The 12,408-nt window shown below is 57.2% G+C and overlaps 1 protein-coding gene across 3 annotated transcripts; it reads left to right on the top strand.

The window, feature by feature from the left end:
- The first annotated feature begins 581 nt into the window (after nt 1–581).
- Myl9 (myosin light chain 9) lies at nt 582–8,779 on the top strand. Of its 3 annotated transcripts, none has more exons than XM_026383326.2 (5): nt 582–697; nt 906–1,057; nt 4,836–5,045; nt 7,179–7,340; nt 8,105–8,779. In XM_026383326.2, exons 3-5 carry the CDS (start codon nt 4,862–4,864, stop codon nt 8,275–8,277), a joined length of 519 nt encoding a protein of 172 aa, XP_026239111.1. In that variant the 5' UTR covers nt 582–697; nt 906–1,057; nt 4,836–4,861; the 3' UTR covers nt 8,278–8,779. The 3 variants fall into 3 exon arrangements, with proteins under 3 accessions (XP_026239111.1, XP_077655752.1, XP_026239110.1); XM_077799626.1 differs by having other exon boundaries at nt 606–661; XM_026383325.2 differs by lacking the exons at nt 582–697; nt 906–1,057 and adding an exon at nt 1,553–1,645 and having other exon boundaries at nt 8,105–8,768.
- Nucleotides 8,780–12,408: the final 3,629 nt, after the last annotated feature.

Genomic DNA, 12,408 nt, shown 5'->3' on the forward strand with positions numbered 1-12,408 from the left:
TTAAAATTTTTGCAATTGTACTAGGATATGTAAGACAATACTCTTTTTTGGATGATACTGAAAATTTAGGGGTAAAAGGGCATGATGTATACTGTTTATTTTCAAATGGTTGAGATGGAGATAAATATATGTTATTTATATATAGAGAGAGAAAGAGAGAGAGAGAAATGTTATATATATATATATATATATATATATATATATATAGAGAGAGAGAGAGAGAGAGAGAGAGAGAGAGAGAGAGAGAAAAGAAAAGCCAAAGGAGAACCTAGATGAAGGTATACAGGAGTACTTTGTACAATTCTTGTAACTTTATTGTAAGCCTGAACTTACGTAAAAAATAGTTTTTTTTTAAATTTAATATGTTCAAATGAAAATCACTCCCAAAACCTGCTCCACCCACACGTGTCCCACCCGCATCTCAGGAAATAACCGCTCTATCTTTCCGGTTGCTCAGACCCAAAACCTTGGAGTCAACCTTGATTTTCCCTTTCACCCCACCCCCGTGCACGGCAGCCCTATTGGCTGCACCAACAGAAACACGCCCGGGAGCCCACCCTTCTCCACCCGCACTGCTCGCCTCCCGTCGGAACCGAACCGTCAGGGCTGGGCGGCCTCCCTACTCTCCCTGCTTCGTCCAGGACCCCCTCCTCTATCCAAGGCAGGCTGCAGGGGGACCGGGTGCAGACACAAGCAGGTCGCCCTCCCTTCTGCTCAGATCCATTGAACAGTTCCTCCTGCTTCTCAGACCCCGTCCTGCCGCTCCCTGGCCCGGAGCCCAGGGAGCTCCACTGGGGGCTCACTCCATCACTGCAGCCTGCTCAGAAGTCACTTCCCGGGAGGCTGCCTGCACCGCACCACACACCCCAGTCACTCTGCCCTCGTCTGCTTTTTTCTCCATCCAGGCTCCTGGTCCTCAGTCCTAGACGCTCGGAGCTACGTGCTCGCGGCATCGCCCTCCACAAACCCAGCGCGTCCTGGGCGGGCGGCCGTGGCGCACCGCTGCGTCCCCAGCACCTTGCCAGGCGGATAGCAGGTGCCCCTGACGGCTTACAGAGTAAGTAACTGGGGGCTGGAAAGTTCCCCAGGAGGCTGTGTTGGCCCCTGGCCTGAGGACGATTGGTCCTTTGCGACATGCAAGTCGTCCAGCTCAGCCTCCGACTGGAAAAGGCCATACTTGGCCTGCTGGGAGCCAGTCCTCCCACGGGACTCGCGCCGGACAGCGGGGCCTTCGGAAAAAAATCCGGGGAGGAGTCTGAGAACCGGGGGACCCCCGGAGGCTCTGCCTCCTCGCCCCCATCACCTGCCCTCCCTGTACCCAAGAAGGGCCTTGTCGCCTTTGGAGACAGGAGCGGCCATGAAGTCGGGTGTCCACCCCCCCTCCCCGCCTGCACGTGAAGGCCAAATAAGGCCGGGGGGCTGCGCGGCCCCTCCGCCCGGGCCCCGCCCGGCCCAGCACGCACATTCTTCTGCCTTGTAAGGCGCGGCCGCCTCGCCGCCTGGCCCCGCCCCGGCCCCGCCCCCGGGCGCAGGCCCCGCCCCCGCCCCGGCCAGAGCGGGAGCCCCAACCCCGGCCCGAGCCAGAGCCCCGGCAGAGCGCATCGCCAGCCGCGCCTCTCCGCGCCCCAGCGCTTCTCCGCACCAGGTGGGAGCCCGCCCCGGCCAGCGCAGGGTGTCTACAGTAGGTGGTCGGACTGGCCGGCGACGCGGCCGTCACCGGCTCTGCGCAGGCCCCAGGGACAGGGAAGGCAAGGGTCTGCTGGGCGTGGACAGCGGTGCGGGCTGGGCTGCGAGTTCGCTCGCTCCCACGGGGGTCCGAACCTGGGGCTGGGCGGCAGCGGGACTGTCCCCGGATCTGGGAAACAGTGGTCCTTTGGCGAGGGAACAAGTTGTCCCGCTCTGCCTCTCCACTCCCAGAACTCGGGGGTCCCAGAGGGGTGTTGAGGTGGCCGGCACTCCCTGACTCAAGAAGCCATGTGCCTCTGGGATCCTGAGCCCTGCCAGCCTCCATGCCCTTCCAGAGCATCCATGTCCCCTCTCCTATCTCATTCCCACACCCTGGGACAGGAAAGAGGGATGGTGACCAGGAGCGTGTGTGTCGTCTTTCTCTCACACACACACACACACACACTCACACCAAGTGCTGTGTGTTTTGACCCTGGAGCTTCCCCCTCTGGGCCATCTTCTCAGCCTCCAGCTCTGGCAGCTCTGAGGGAAGTCAAGTAATTCATCCTCAGATGAGAGGAGCCCTTAGCAGGGCCCCTGGCATCGCCCAGTCACAGCAAGGGGACACAGGCCTGATCTGGCTTATACTCAGGTCTTTGCTGTTATGGTAGAATTTTAGACACTATAGGAGAAAGGTGACATCTGGTCACAGCCAGGCCAAGTAGCCACTGTCTGGTCTTTGGTGTCTGGGACCCTGGGGAGGAGGAAGGGTTGGCTCCAGGGCCCAAGGCTGCGGGCTTGTGTCTGACCCTGGTCTCTCAACCTGCTTGTGGCGACAGGCCTTGGCCCCTGGAGGGAGCTGCATGGTCAGCCTCTTTGTCAAGGCCTCAAGGACCTCGGGGCACAGTTTGCTGCCCCCCAACCCAAGCCTGCCAGGGTCTTGGCCTCCCCCTGGCCCTCACCCCTTAGGGGCACACATTCGCCTTCTCCTGCCTGTTGCCTGAACCGCACACCTGGAGCCACTACCCCTTCCTCCCAAGGTCACGCCAGTGGACAGAGGCGCCTGGTGCCCTCACCACATCCTGGCTGCACACCTTATTTGGCCTTCACGTGCTGGGGACCGGTGGCCTCAAAGGCACAGTGCCCCGGTGGGCTCAGAGAGAGTGCCCTAGAGCTCTGCAGGCAGATGGTGACAGTGATGACCACCTCAGCCTTGGAGGGCAGAGTGGACTTCTGTGGCAGCCTTTGGTGCTCACCATGAGTCCAGGTTCCCAGAGAACCATGAGCTTGGGAAGAATTGGGCCCTCTAAGCCACGGAGAGGAGGGGGCCGGCTTCTGGGGACAATGGCACTCCCTACCCTCAGCACTTTCCCACTCCCACTCAGGTGGGCTACAGGCGGCCAGTCTCAAGACTTCAGGCAACTATGGCCCCCGAGGACGTGCTGGACTGGCCAAACCCCAGCTCGGGCATAAGCTTCCATAGGCCCAGGGCCAGCTGGACATGGTGGTGTGCATCTATAGTTCCAGCTACTCAGGAGCCTGAGGCAGGAGGATCACAAGTTTAAGGCCAGCCTCAGCAACTTGGCGAGACCCTCATTTCAAAATTAAAAAAAAAAAAAAAAAGAACTGGGGATGGGGCTCAGTGGTAAAGTCCCCCTGGGTTCAGTCCAGTACAAGGAAGGAAGGAAGCAAAAGGTCAAGGTCTCGCAGAATCTTGGATGAAGAGCAGTAGCACAGGCAGAGGAGACCCTGGACCCAGGGCTCGGAACAGAGGAGAGAGGAGCAGCCCCCCTCCTGGGCCTCTGCCTGCTGAGGGGAGCAGGACTAGGCCTTCTGGCACACAGTCCCCACAGCTGTGACAAAGAGTCAGGGAGGACCTTAGTTTCCCATCTGTGCAGCAGACGCCCTCAGACAGCCACTCACTCACCAAGCATCCCCAGCCCATGGTGGCTGTGGCTGTACCAGTCGGCTGGCCCCCGGGATGAGGGAGAAAGGGCTTCAAGTGTGGATGTCAAACAAGGGTGGGGACAGCAGCTCCCAGCCGGCCCTGGCCCAGAAGAAGGGGCCCTGCTGGAGGGCCTGAGAGGAAGCCTGGGGCCTGGGCGCAAGATGGAGGAGGGAGGGGTGCAGAGGAGGGAGGGGTGCAGGCTGGGAGAGGTGGGAGGGCTCTCAAGGCCTTGAATGCCAGGCTGAAGGTCCCAGGCTTGCTTAGGGGCTGGGGGCAGCAGGAACCTCCCAGCGCTTCCAAGTGGCCAGTGAATGGGACAGAAAAGATGCTAGGCTGGATCTGCACAATGAGAATAGAAACTGGCCCCTCAGCCTGGGGACCTCAGTCCCCTGAAAGCACAGGACAGGGCCCAGAACTGGTCTGTCACTCGCCCAGGGGCTGGCAGACTGCCTTGGGAGGACATGCAGTGTGGGAGGTGGACTTCAGAGTTCCCAGAGCCTCCCACGGGATGGGGAGGGGTGAGGGGGAGGAAGAATGTCAGGCATGCAGCCTGCTGGTCAGGCCCCTCCTGTGGGTCCCAGGGCTCCTGGAAGGAGGCCCAGCAGAACCCCCCTCTGCCTCCCCCATGGAGCCCCATCTTGCCACTTGGAGAGAGAGAGAGCTGGGCAGTGAGTGCTGTCAGGATTAAAGGACATACACGTCTAGTCCTAAATGTTCTACCAGCTCAGAGCAAAAATACCTGACTATGCCGGGACCATTTCAGGTGCTTTTCAAGCACTTGGTTAGTTTATCCCCATTCCCAGACGAGAACGCTCAGGCTTGGAGAGATCACAGAGCCCAGCTGGGTGCAGTGGTGCACCCCAGTAATCCCAGCAGTTTGGGAGGCTAAGGCAGGAGGATCAAAAGTTCAAGGCCAGCCTTAGTATTTAGTGAGACCCTATCTCAAAATATGAAATAAAAAGGGATGGGGATTTTAAAAAGAGCAGGATGGGGATGTGACTGAATGGTTAAGCACCCTTGGGTTCAATCCCCAGTACCAATAAATAAAGAAATATGGCTGGGGGTGTGACTTAGTGATTAAGTGTCCCCACCCCCTGGGTTCAATCCCTAGTCTCTGCCTTTGTGAAGAACTGGGTGTTGGGAGGCCGTGAAGGCCTGCAGCCATCTGGGGGAGTCAGGGAGAGCCCCTGACCCAGGTATGCCCTGCACCCCCTCCCTGCAGGGAAGCTCCACCCACCTCAAGCCAAGATGTCCAGCAAGCGGGCCAAGGCCAAGACCACCAAGAAGAGGCCACAGCGGGCCACGTCCAATGTTTTCGCAATGTTTGACCAGTCCCAGATCCAAGAGTTTAAGGAGGCCTTCAACATGATCGACCAGAACCGCGACGGCTTCATCGACAAGGAGGACCTGCATGACATGCTGGCCTCCCTAGGTGAGCAGGGACCAGGACAGCGGGTGGTGCGGGCTCCCAGGGGCCGCAGGGCTGCTCCGCACTTCCTTTGTCACAAGTCCTGTGGTAGCCGCCCTAGGGGCAGCTGCTCGTGCTTCACACACTCTGTGGACAGGGAAACTGAGGCAAAGAGCAGTTCTGGAATGTGTCTGGGGTCCAGCACAGGATTTTCAGGCTGATTGCAGAGTGGGGCCGTCTTGGGCAGATGCATGAATCGGACGCCCCGTGACATTTGATTTAAAGAAGGGGGTTGGGCCAGGCAGGGTGGCACATGCCTGTAATCCCAATGACTCAGGAGGCTAAGGCAGGAGGATTGCAAGTTTGAGGCCAACCTCAGCAACTTAGAGACCCTGTCTCAAAAAATAAAAAGGGCTGGGATGTGGCTCAGGGGTAAACCCATCCCTGGGTTCCATCCCAGTACCAGATAATAGTAATAAGAAACAAACAAATCATTTTATTTATTTATTTTTTAAAATATTTATTTTATAGTTGGACACAATACTTTTGTTTCACTCAATTATTTTTTACGTGGTGCTAAGGATCGAACCCAGGGTCCCATGCATGGGAGACGAGCACTCTACTGCTGAGCCACAACCCCAGCCCCCAAACAAATCATTTTAAAAACAAAAAAATAAATAAAAATAGAGGACTGAGCTGAATGAAAGAGTGAGCTGCGGGCCAGTGTGGGGGCACAAGCCTGCGACCCCAGTGACTTGGGAGGTCGAGGCAGGGGGCAAGTTCAAGGTCCTCCTGTGCAACTTGGTGAGACTGAGTCTCTGAATTAAAGAAGAAGGAAGAGGAGTTTGAACTGCAGGCTCCATTGTAGGGGGACAGGAGCCCCTCCCCCACCCCAGTGACCTCTCCAGTCAGCATCCTGGCACCTGAGGGCCCAGGGCTCACTTCAACTCACTCTAATCAGTGAGGAAACCGCGCTCCAGAGGCCAGGCCGCTGCTCCGCATGTGCTGGCCGTGGGCAGCCGCTCTTGGAGCTCAGCCATCCTGGTGAAGGCACCTGGCCAGAGCCAGGCAGGAAGTCCGGCGTCAAGCCAACAGCCCTGGGGAAGGCCCTAGCGCTGCCCATTCCCTGCCCCTGTAACGGGCACCTGGCCTCCCACACCCTCCTGAGGCAGCTGTGAGAACAGGCCACCTGAGGGAGGCTCACCTGGACGCTGCCTCCCCTGGCAGTGTGGCAGTGTGGCCCTGGACCGGCTCCTTGCCCGTCTGTGCCCTGGCTCCTGGCCTGCGGAGTAGGAGGGACAGGTTCTCTAGAGTCAGGCCAGGCTCACTTGGAGCCTCCCTCTCCCAGGAGGTGGCCCAGCAGGGCTCTCACCTGGGGCCCTCCAGTTTCATCCAAGGGGGGACAGAAGCCAGGGGAGCGGGGTGGCCCTAGGTGCTCTACTCAGGTCCTGCAGGTCCTAGCCCTCCTAAGCCTCAGCTTCACAAACTGTCCTATAGGGACACAGCAACATGTTGAGGAGGACCTCGAAGGCTCCTCCCCATCTGGTAGACATGATTATCATTCCTAAAGGAGGAAACTGAGGCTCAGAGAGGTTAAGTAATTTGTCCAGTGTCACACATCTAAGTGGTAGAGCTGGATGAGCCCCTAAGTCCAGTCCAGTGTGAGGGCTGTGCCTGTCATCCCTCCAGGTGTTTTTGCAGCCGTTACCTTATTCTTCTTCACAGTGCTCTTAAGAGACATGGGAAACTAAGGCACAGAGCTGGGGTGCAAATCCAGGCCTGCGTGACACCAAAACTTGCTACTTTGACCACTTTTGAAATTCTGTCTGGAGCTCGAGGTCAGGCTACCTGGGTTCGAATGGTTTGGTGTCATGCTCCCCGTTTACTGGCTTGTGGCCCTGGACCAGCCTCCTTGCCTGTCTATGGAGTGGGAGTGGCAACGCTGTCTTCACGGGGTCACTGATCCACAGATGCTCCTACCAGACGGGCAGGGTGACTGGTGGCAGCTGGGGACTGTGGCAGCCGGGCCAGGCCTCAAATCAGAAGGCCGCCTTCCACAGCACCGTGCTGTCCATTGCCAAGCTGGCCACTGGGCCGGGCGGGGAGGGCAGTGCCAGGCGGGGCCTGGACGCAGCACCGATGCCCCCGCCCGTGCAGGGAAGAACCCCACGGATGAGTACCTGGAGGGCATGATGAGCGAGGCCCCGGGGCCCATCAACTTCACCATGTTCCTCACCATGTTCGGGGAGAAGCTGAACGGCACCGACCCCGAGGACGTGATCCGCAACGCCTTCGCCTGCTTCGACGAGGAGGCCTCAGGTCAGCCCGCGGCCACCCAGGCACCTCCCCGGCCACTGCCAGAGCAGCCAAAGCCAGGCCACTCCTGCTCTCTCCCAGGCCACTCACAGGACAGCCCAGGCCCACCAAGACGCCCCACTTCCTCGGCTCACCCCCACCCCCACCCCCACTGTCCCTCTGCTGTAGAGCTTTCCAGAAATCAAGTCAGGCCCCCTTCTTGCCAACAAGGAACAGAAGCCAGTCCCAGCCACCCAGATCCTCTGTCCCGCAGATAGCTGTCCCCAGGGACATGCTGAGTGAAGGTGGCAACAGTGGACTCGCAGTGGCCCCAGGCCTGCCTTGGCCCCAGCATGTTCAGAACATTTTCCCATCTTTATAGTTCTCTTGCCAGGTTGGGATATTTTCAGCCCTGTTTTCCAGATCAAGTAGGCACAGAGAGCTTAGGTACTTTGCCCAAGGTCACACAGCAAAGATTGGAGATTACCATTCCAACTCAGGCTGTGGAACTGCAGAGCTCACTTGTAAAACAGTGTGCTCAGCACTCCCTGCACCCACAGCCCCACGCCCTGCAGACAGGACTAGGGCAGAGCTCTTCCTGGTAGACCCGGCAGCGCTCCTGGGCCTTCCCGCCCAAGTCCCCTGTTCCCTGAGCTGAGCACACTAGGGTGGCACCTTCCTGGCCTCTCTCCGGCCATGAGGTCTGCAAGGAAGGTGGGCTGGCGGGTCGGGGTCTGGTTCGTCCCAGCCCAGGTCCCTGCCCTCACAGACCCTGGCCCGGCCCCCAGGCTCCATCCATGAGGACCACCTCCGGGAGCTGCTCACCACCATGGGAGACCGCTTCACCGACGAGGAAGTGGACGAGATGTACCGCGAGGCGCCCATCGACAAGAAGGGCAACTTCAACTACGTGGAGTTCACCCGCATCCTCAAGCACGGGGCCAAGGACAAGGACGACTAGGCCCTTGGCCGGCCCTCCCTCCGCCCCACGCACACGCACCACCGGGCCGCCCAGGGGTGGGGTCCAGCCCCAAGAGACACAGGCCGAAGACCCCTGAAGGACCCCTGCAGGACCGTGGTCCAGGGAGACGGAAGGCCTCGGGGAGCGAGGGCGCCTGTCCCTAGGCTGCCCCGGGGATGCGGCCCTGGTCCTGGTGTCAACAGCACTTCATGAGCACCCACACACGCGCCAGCTCCCTACGTCCCCAAGAGGACAGCACCAGACCCCCGCCCCTGCCCGTCCACTCTCCTGGGAGTGCTCAGGACACCTGGACACCCCTGTCCCAGGGAGGCAGAGTCTCCAATAGAAGGCTGAGCACTACTCAGGGTCTGTGACTGTGCTTTTGGTAAAATCAGGGTCCTGGGGCCCCAAATCCTCCTTCTCCTCGCCTCCCCCCAACCCACCTCCACTCCCCGGCTGCCCTGCTCCCCCTCTGACCAGAAGTCCCCAGCCCTGTGTCCCTGACACCTCAGGGCCAGGACCCCTAAGTGGGGCGGCTATGCGCTGAGCTGAGGCAGACCAGCAGAGGGAGCAGCCTTGGAGCAGGGATAAGGCCCGTGTCCCAGAAGCTCAGGGAGGAGGTGGGGACATGATCACCTGCTCTGGGTGACCCCACCCTGTCACCCTAAGCAGCCACAGGGTGGGCTCTGGGCTGCACCTTCAGCAGTGGAAAGGAGGTATCACCCCAGGACACCAGGCAGCCAGTCAAAGCCTCCTGCACCAGCTGCTGCCTTGGAACACTGGGGACGCTGGGTGGAAATGGGGAGCAGCAGACCCCGCCTGAGATCCCCAGAGGGTCTATGTGTGTTCCAGCCACCCCAGGAGCGTCTGGGGACAGAGGCTGCACCCACCATGGCCCTGTGACCTGCTGTAGAGGTCACTGACAGACAGAGGACAGTGCTGGGCAGTATGAGATCAGAGCAAGCGGGTGTGAGCAGCACCCAGAGGCCCTAACTAAGCCTAGGCTCGACCCACTCAGGTCCCAGGGGAGCCTCCTCTCCCAGTTCCAAAACAAGCCCGAAAGAGCCTCACCCCCCAACCAAGGCCAAATACTGTCCCGGGCTCAGTCCCAGCCACTCCCCACCCTGTGCCCACCCAGGTCCTGGTGGGTCTCTCAGGCAAGGGTGTGCACTGGCCATCTCCCCCATGAAAGGGTCACAGGTCATCTGGGCAGGACCACTGCAAACCAAAGGCCTTCCTGGAGGAAGGTGGAGACTCATCAGGAATGTCCCTGGGATCCTAAGCCTCAGTTGAGGACCTGGAACTAGCCCCCACTCACTACCCCAGGAATGCGCACAGGGGCTCAGCCCAGCCTCATGGGTCTCAGAGCAGGCCTGGGGCTGGCAGGACCCAGAGAAAATGTTCTGTAGAGAACAGGCAGGACCAGCGGCTAGGAGAAAGCCCAGGAGGAGGGAGGAGGAGGCACCAGAGGAAGAGACCGGCTGGGCAAGCCACACAGGCATGCTTAAAGTCGGGGAGAGTGGGGTGCAGTGGTGCACATCTGTAGGCCCAGCTACTCAGGAGCCTGAGGCAGGAGGATCACAAGTTCAAGGCCAGCCTGGGCAATTTAGGAAGATCCAATCTCAAAAAGGGCTGGGAGTCTGGGTGTGGTGGCACATGCCTGTAATCCCAGTGACTCGGGAGCCTAGACAGGAGGATTGCAGGCCCTAAGCAACTTAGTGAAACCCTGTCTCAAATTTTAGAAGAACAAAAAGAGCTGGGGATGTGGCTCAGTGGTAAAAGCACCCCTGGGTTCAATCCCTGGTACAAACACACACACACACACACACACACACACACACACACGCGGCATTTCTACCCAGTACTGCTACAAAGGCAAACATACCAACTAAATGTTGTACAAACCTGCAAACACATCCTTGCTGGGACACCGTGTTGTCATACTTTGCCACTAGAGGTCACCCAAGGTCACTGAGAAAATTTGGAACAGAGTACTCAGAATTCCTAGCCCAGTCTGCTGTCCACAGATGCCAGGTACCCTTCAGGGCCTGTAAAAGAGTCCTCCAGTTCCTTTCTTTCCTTGTTTCTCTTGGTGCTGTGGGTCAAACCCAGGGCCAGCCCCAGATCCTTCCAGGTCTAAGATGCCAAGATATCATCCCCTGGAACCAGCAGCCCCAGGTCCAGGAGCCCTCAAGAGCCTAAAGAGGGCTGGGGATGTGGCTCAAGTGGTAATGCGCTCGCCTGGCATGCACGGGGCGCTGGGTTCGATCCTCAGCACCACATAAAAATAAAATAAAGATGTTGTGTCCACCACAAAATTTAAAAATAAATATTAAAAAATTCTAAAAAAAAAAAAAAGAGAGAGAGAGAGAGAGCCTAAAGAAAGGCCAGGTGTCGTATTGCACACCTATAATCCCAGCAGCTCAGGAGGCTGAGGCAGTTCAGAGCCAGCCTCAGCAAAAGCAAGGCTCTAAGCAACTCAGTGAGCCCCTGTCTCTAAATAAAATACAAAATAGAGCTGGGGATGTGGCGCCCCTGAGTTCAATCCCCAGTAACACACACACACACACACACACACACACACACACGTGGTAAATCAACCTGTCCAGGATCATGCTGTTAGAAAACAGCAGAACCAGATTCAAGCCCAGGTGAGGAAGACCCTGTACCAGCCTCCTCCTCTGCTCACTATGCACAGCTGCAGGGAGGTCTGGGAGAGGAGGGCATCTGCAGAGGGCGAGGGCGAGGGAGAGGAAGGAAGAGCTGCTTCCTCCCAGGCTCTCCTTCCTGCCCAGCTTCCCCAGGACACTCAGGACAGGTCTGAGCTTCCCTTTGGCGCCCTCCCTCGCAAGAACCCCTGGAGTTTACTTGGCAAGAGCTCCTGCGGCCAATCAGAAATTCTCAGTCTCAGTTCTCACACCCACCTGGATTGGTCCTGCATCCTCTCTCCTCCCCAGTGCCTTTCCCAGTCTCTCTTCAAACACTGTAGGTTCTAAGAGCAGAATACCACCCGAGTACCCAGACTCGTCCGTGGTTCCCACTCTGGCCAAGAAGTCCTGAATTTCATTTTGGACTTTATGTGGACAAGTCCCCCACCCCACCCCTATTGGGCATTGAACCCAGGGGCGCTTTAACCACTGAGCCATATCCTCAGCCCCCCCCTTTTTTTTGCATTTTATTTAGATACAGGGTCTTGCTGAGTTGCTTAGTGCCTCAGTAAATTGCTGAGGCTGGTTTTGAACTCATGATCCTCCCACCTCAGCCTCCCAAGCTTCTGGGATTACAGGTGTGCGCCACTGCACCTGGCCGTGATGGTCTTTCTTTAAAGCTGAAATATTTACACAGAGAAAACTGGATCCCTTTGAGGCGCACAGCTCCAGGAACTGCCAGGCCTCTGCAGGGCCTTGCTGCTGCTTCCACAGTGTCCCCATCCACCCTCCACAAGGCAGTTTCTGGGACCTGAAGGTCTATCCAACCAGGATGCTGCCCTGGCCAAAACCCTCAGAGCTCCCCTGCTCTTAGAACAAAGACCTAAGAAACAGAATATAAGTACTCCGCCTCTGAGCAAGAAAAGCATAAAGTCAGATCCAAATCTGCCTGTAAGGAAGGAATCCACTTAAGTTAAAGGGACACTCTTAGGTTCAAGGTACTTGGACCTGAAAGGATTTTGTTTATTCGGTGTAAAATGTGTCCATCTCTAATGATGAGAAGGCAAACTTGACCCAGAGAATGGAGAGTATCATTAACTGATAATAATAATGAGCTGTTGGTTGACTTAAATTTGATGTGTGATTAAGTCTGACCACTTGTGGTTACTGAATTTGCTTATCTTTATTATTGCTTTATCCATGTCCCAGAGTGGTATAGGTATACTTTTTAAAACAACATCTTTTTCCCACTTTTAAGTGCATAATGACATTAGTTCTGGCCAATGTTCTTTTATAACCTTCTCCCCAGCCCCCCTCCCACTTTCACTGGGGACTGAATCCAGGGACACTTTACCACTGAGCCACATCCCCAGCCTTTTAAATTTTTTTTAAATATTTTTTTTTTAGCTACACATGGACATAATACCTTTATTTTGTTTATTTGTTTTTATGTGGTGCTCTGCCACTGAGACACCACCCCAGC

The sequence above is a fragment of the Urocitellus parryii genome, chromosome 6, assembly GCF_045843805.1.
Source record: "Urocitellus parryii isolate mUroPar1 chromosome 6, mUroPar1.hap1, whole genome shotgun sequence".
Lineage (NCBI taxonomy): Eukaryota > Metazoa > Chordata > Mammalia > Rodentia > Sciuridae > Urocitellus > Urocitellus parryii.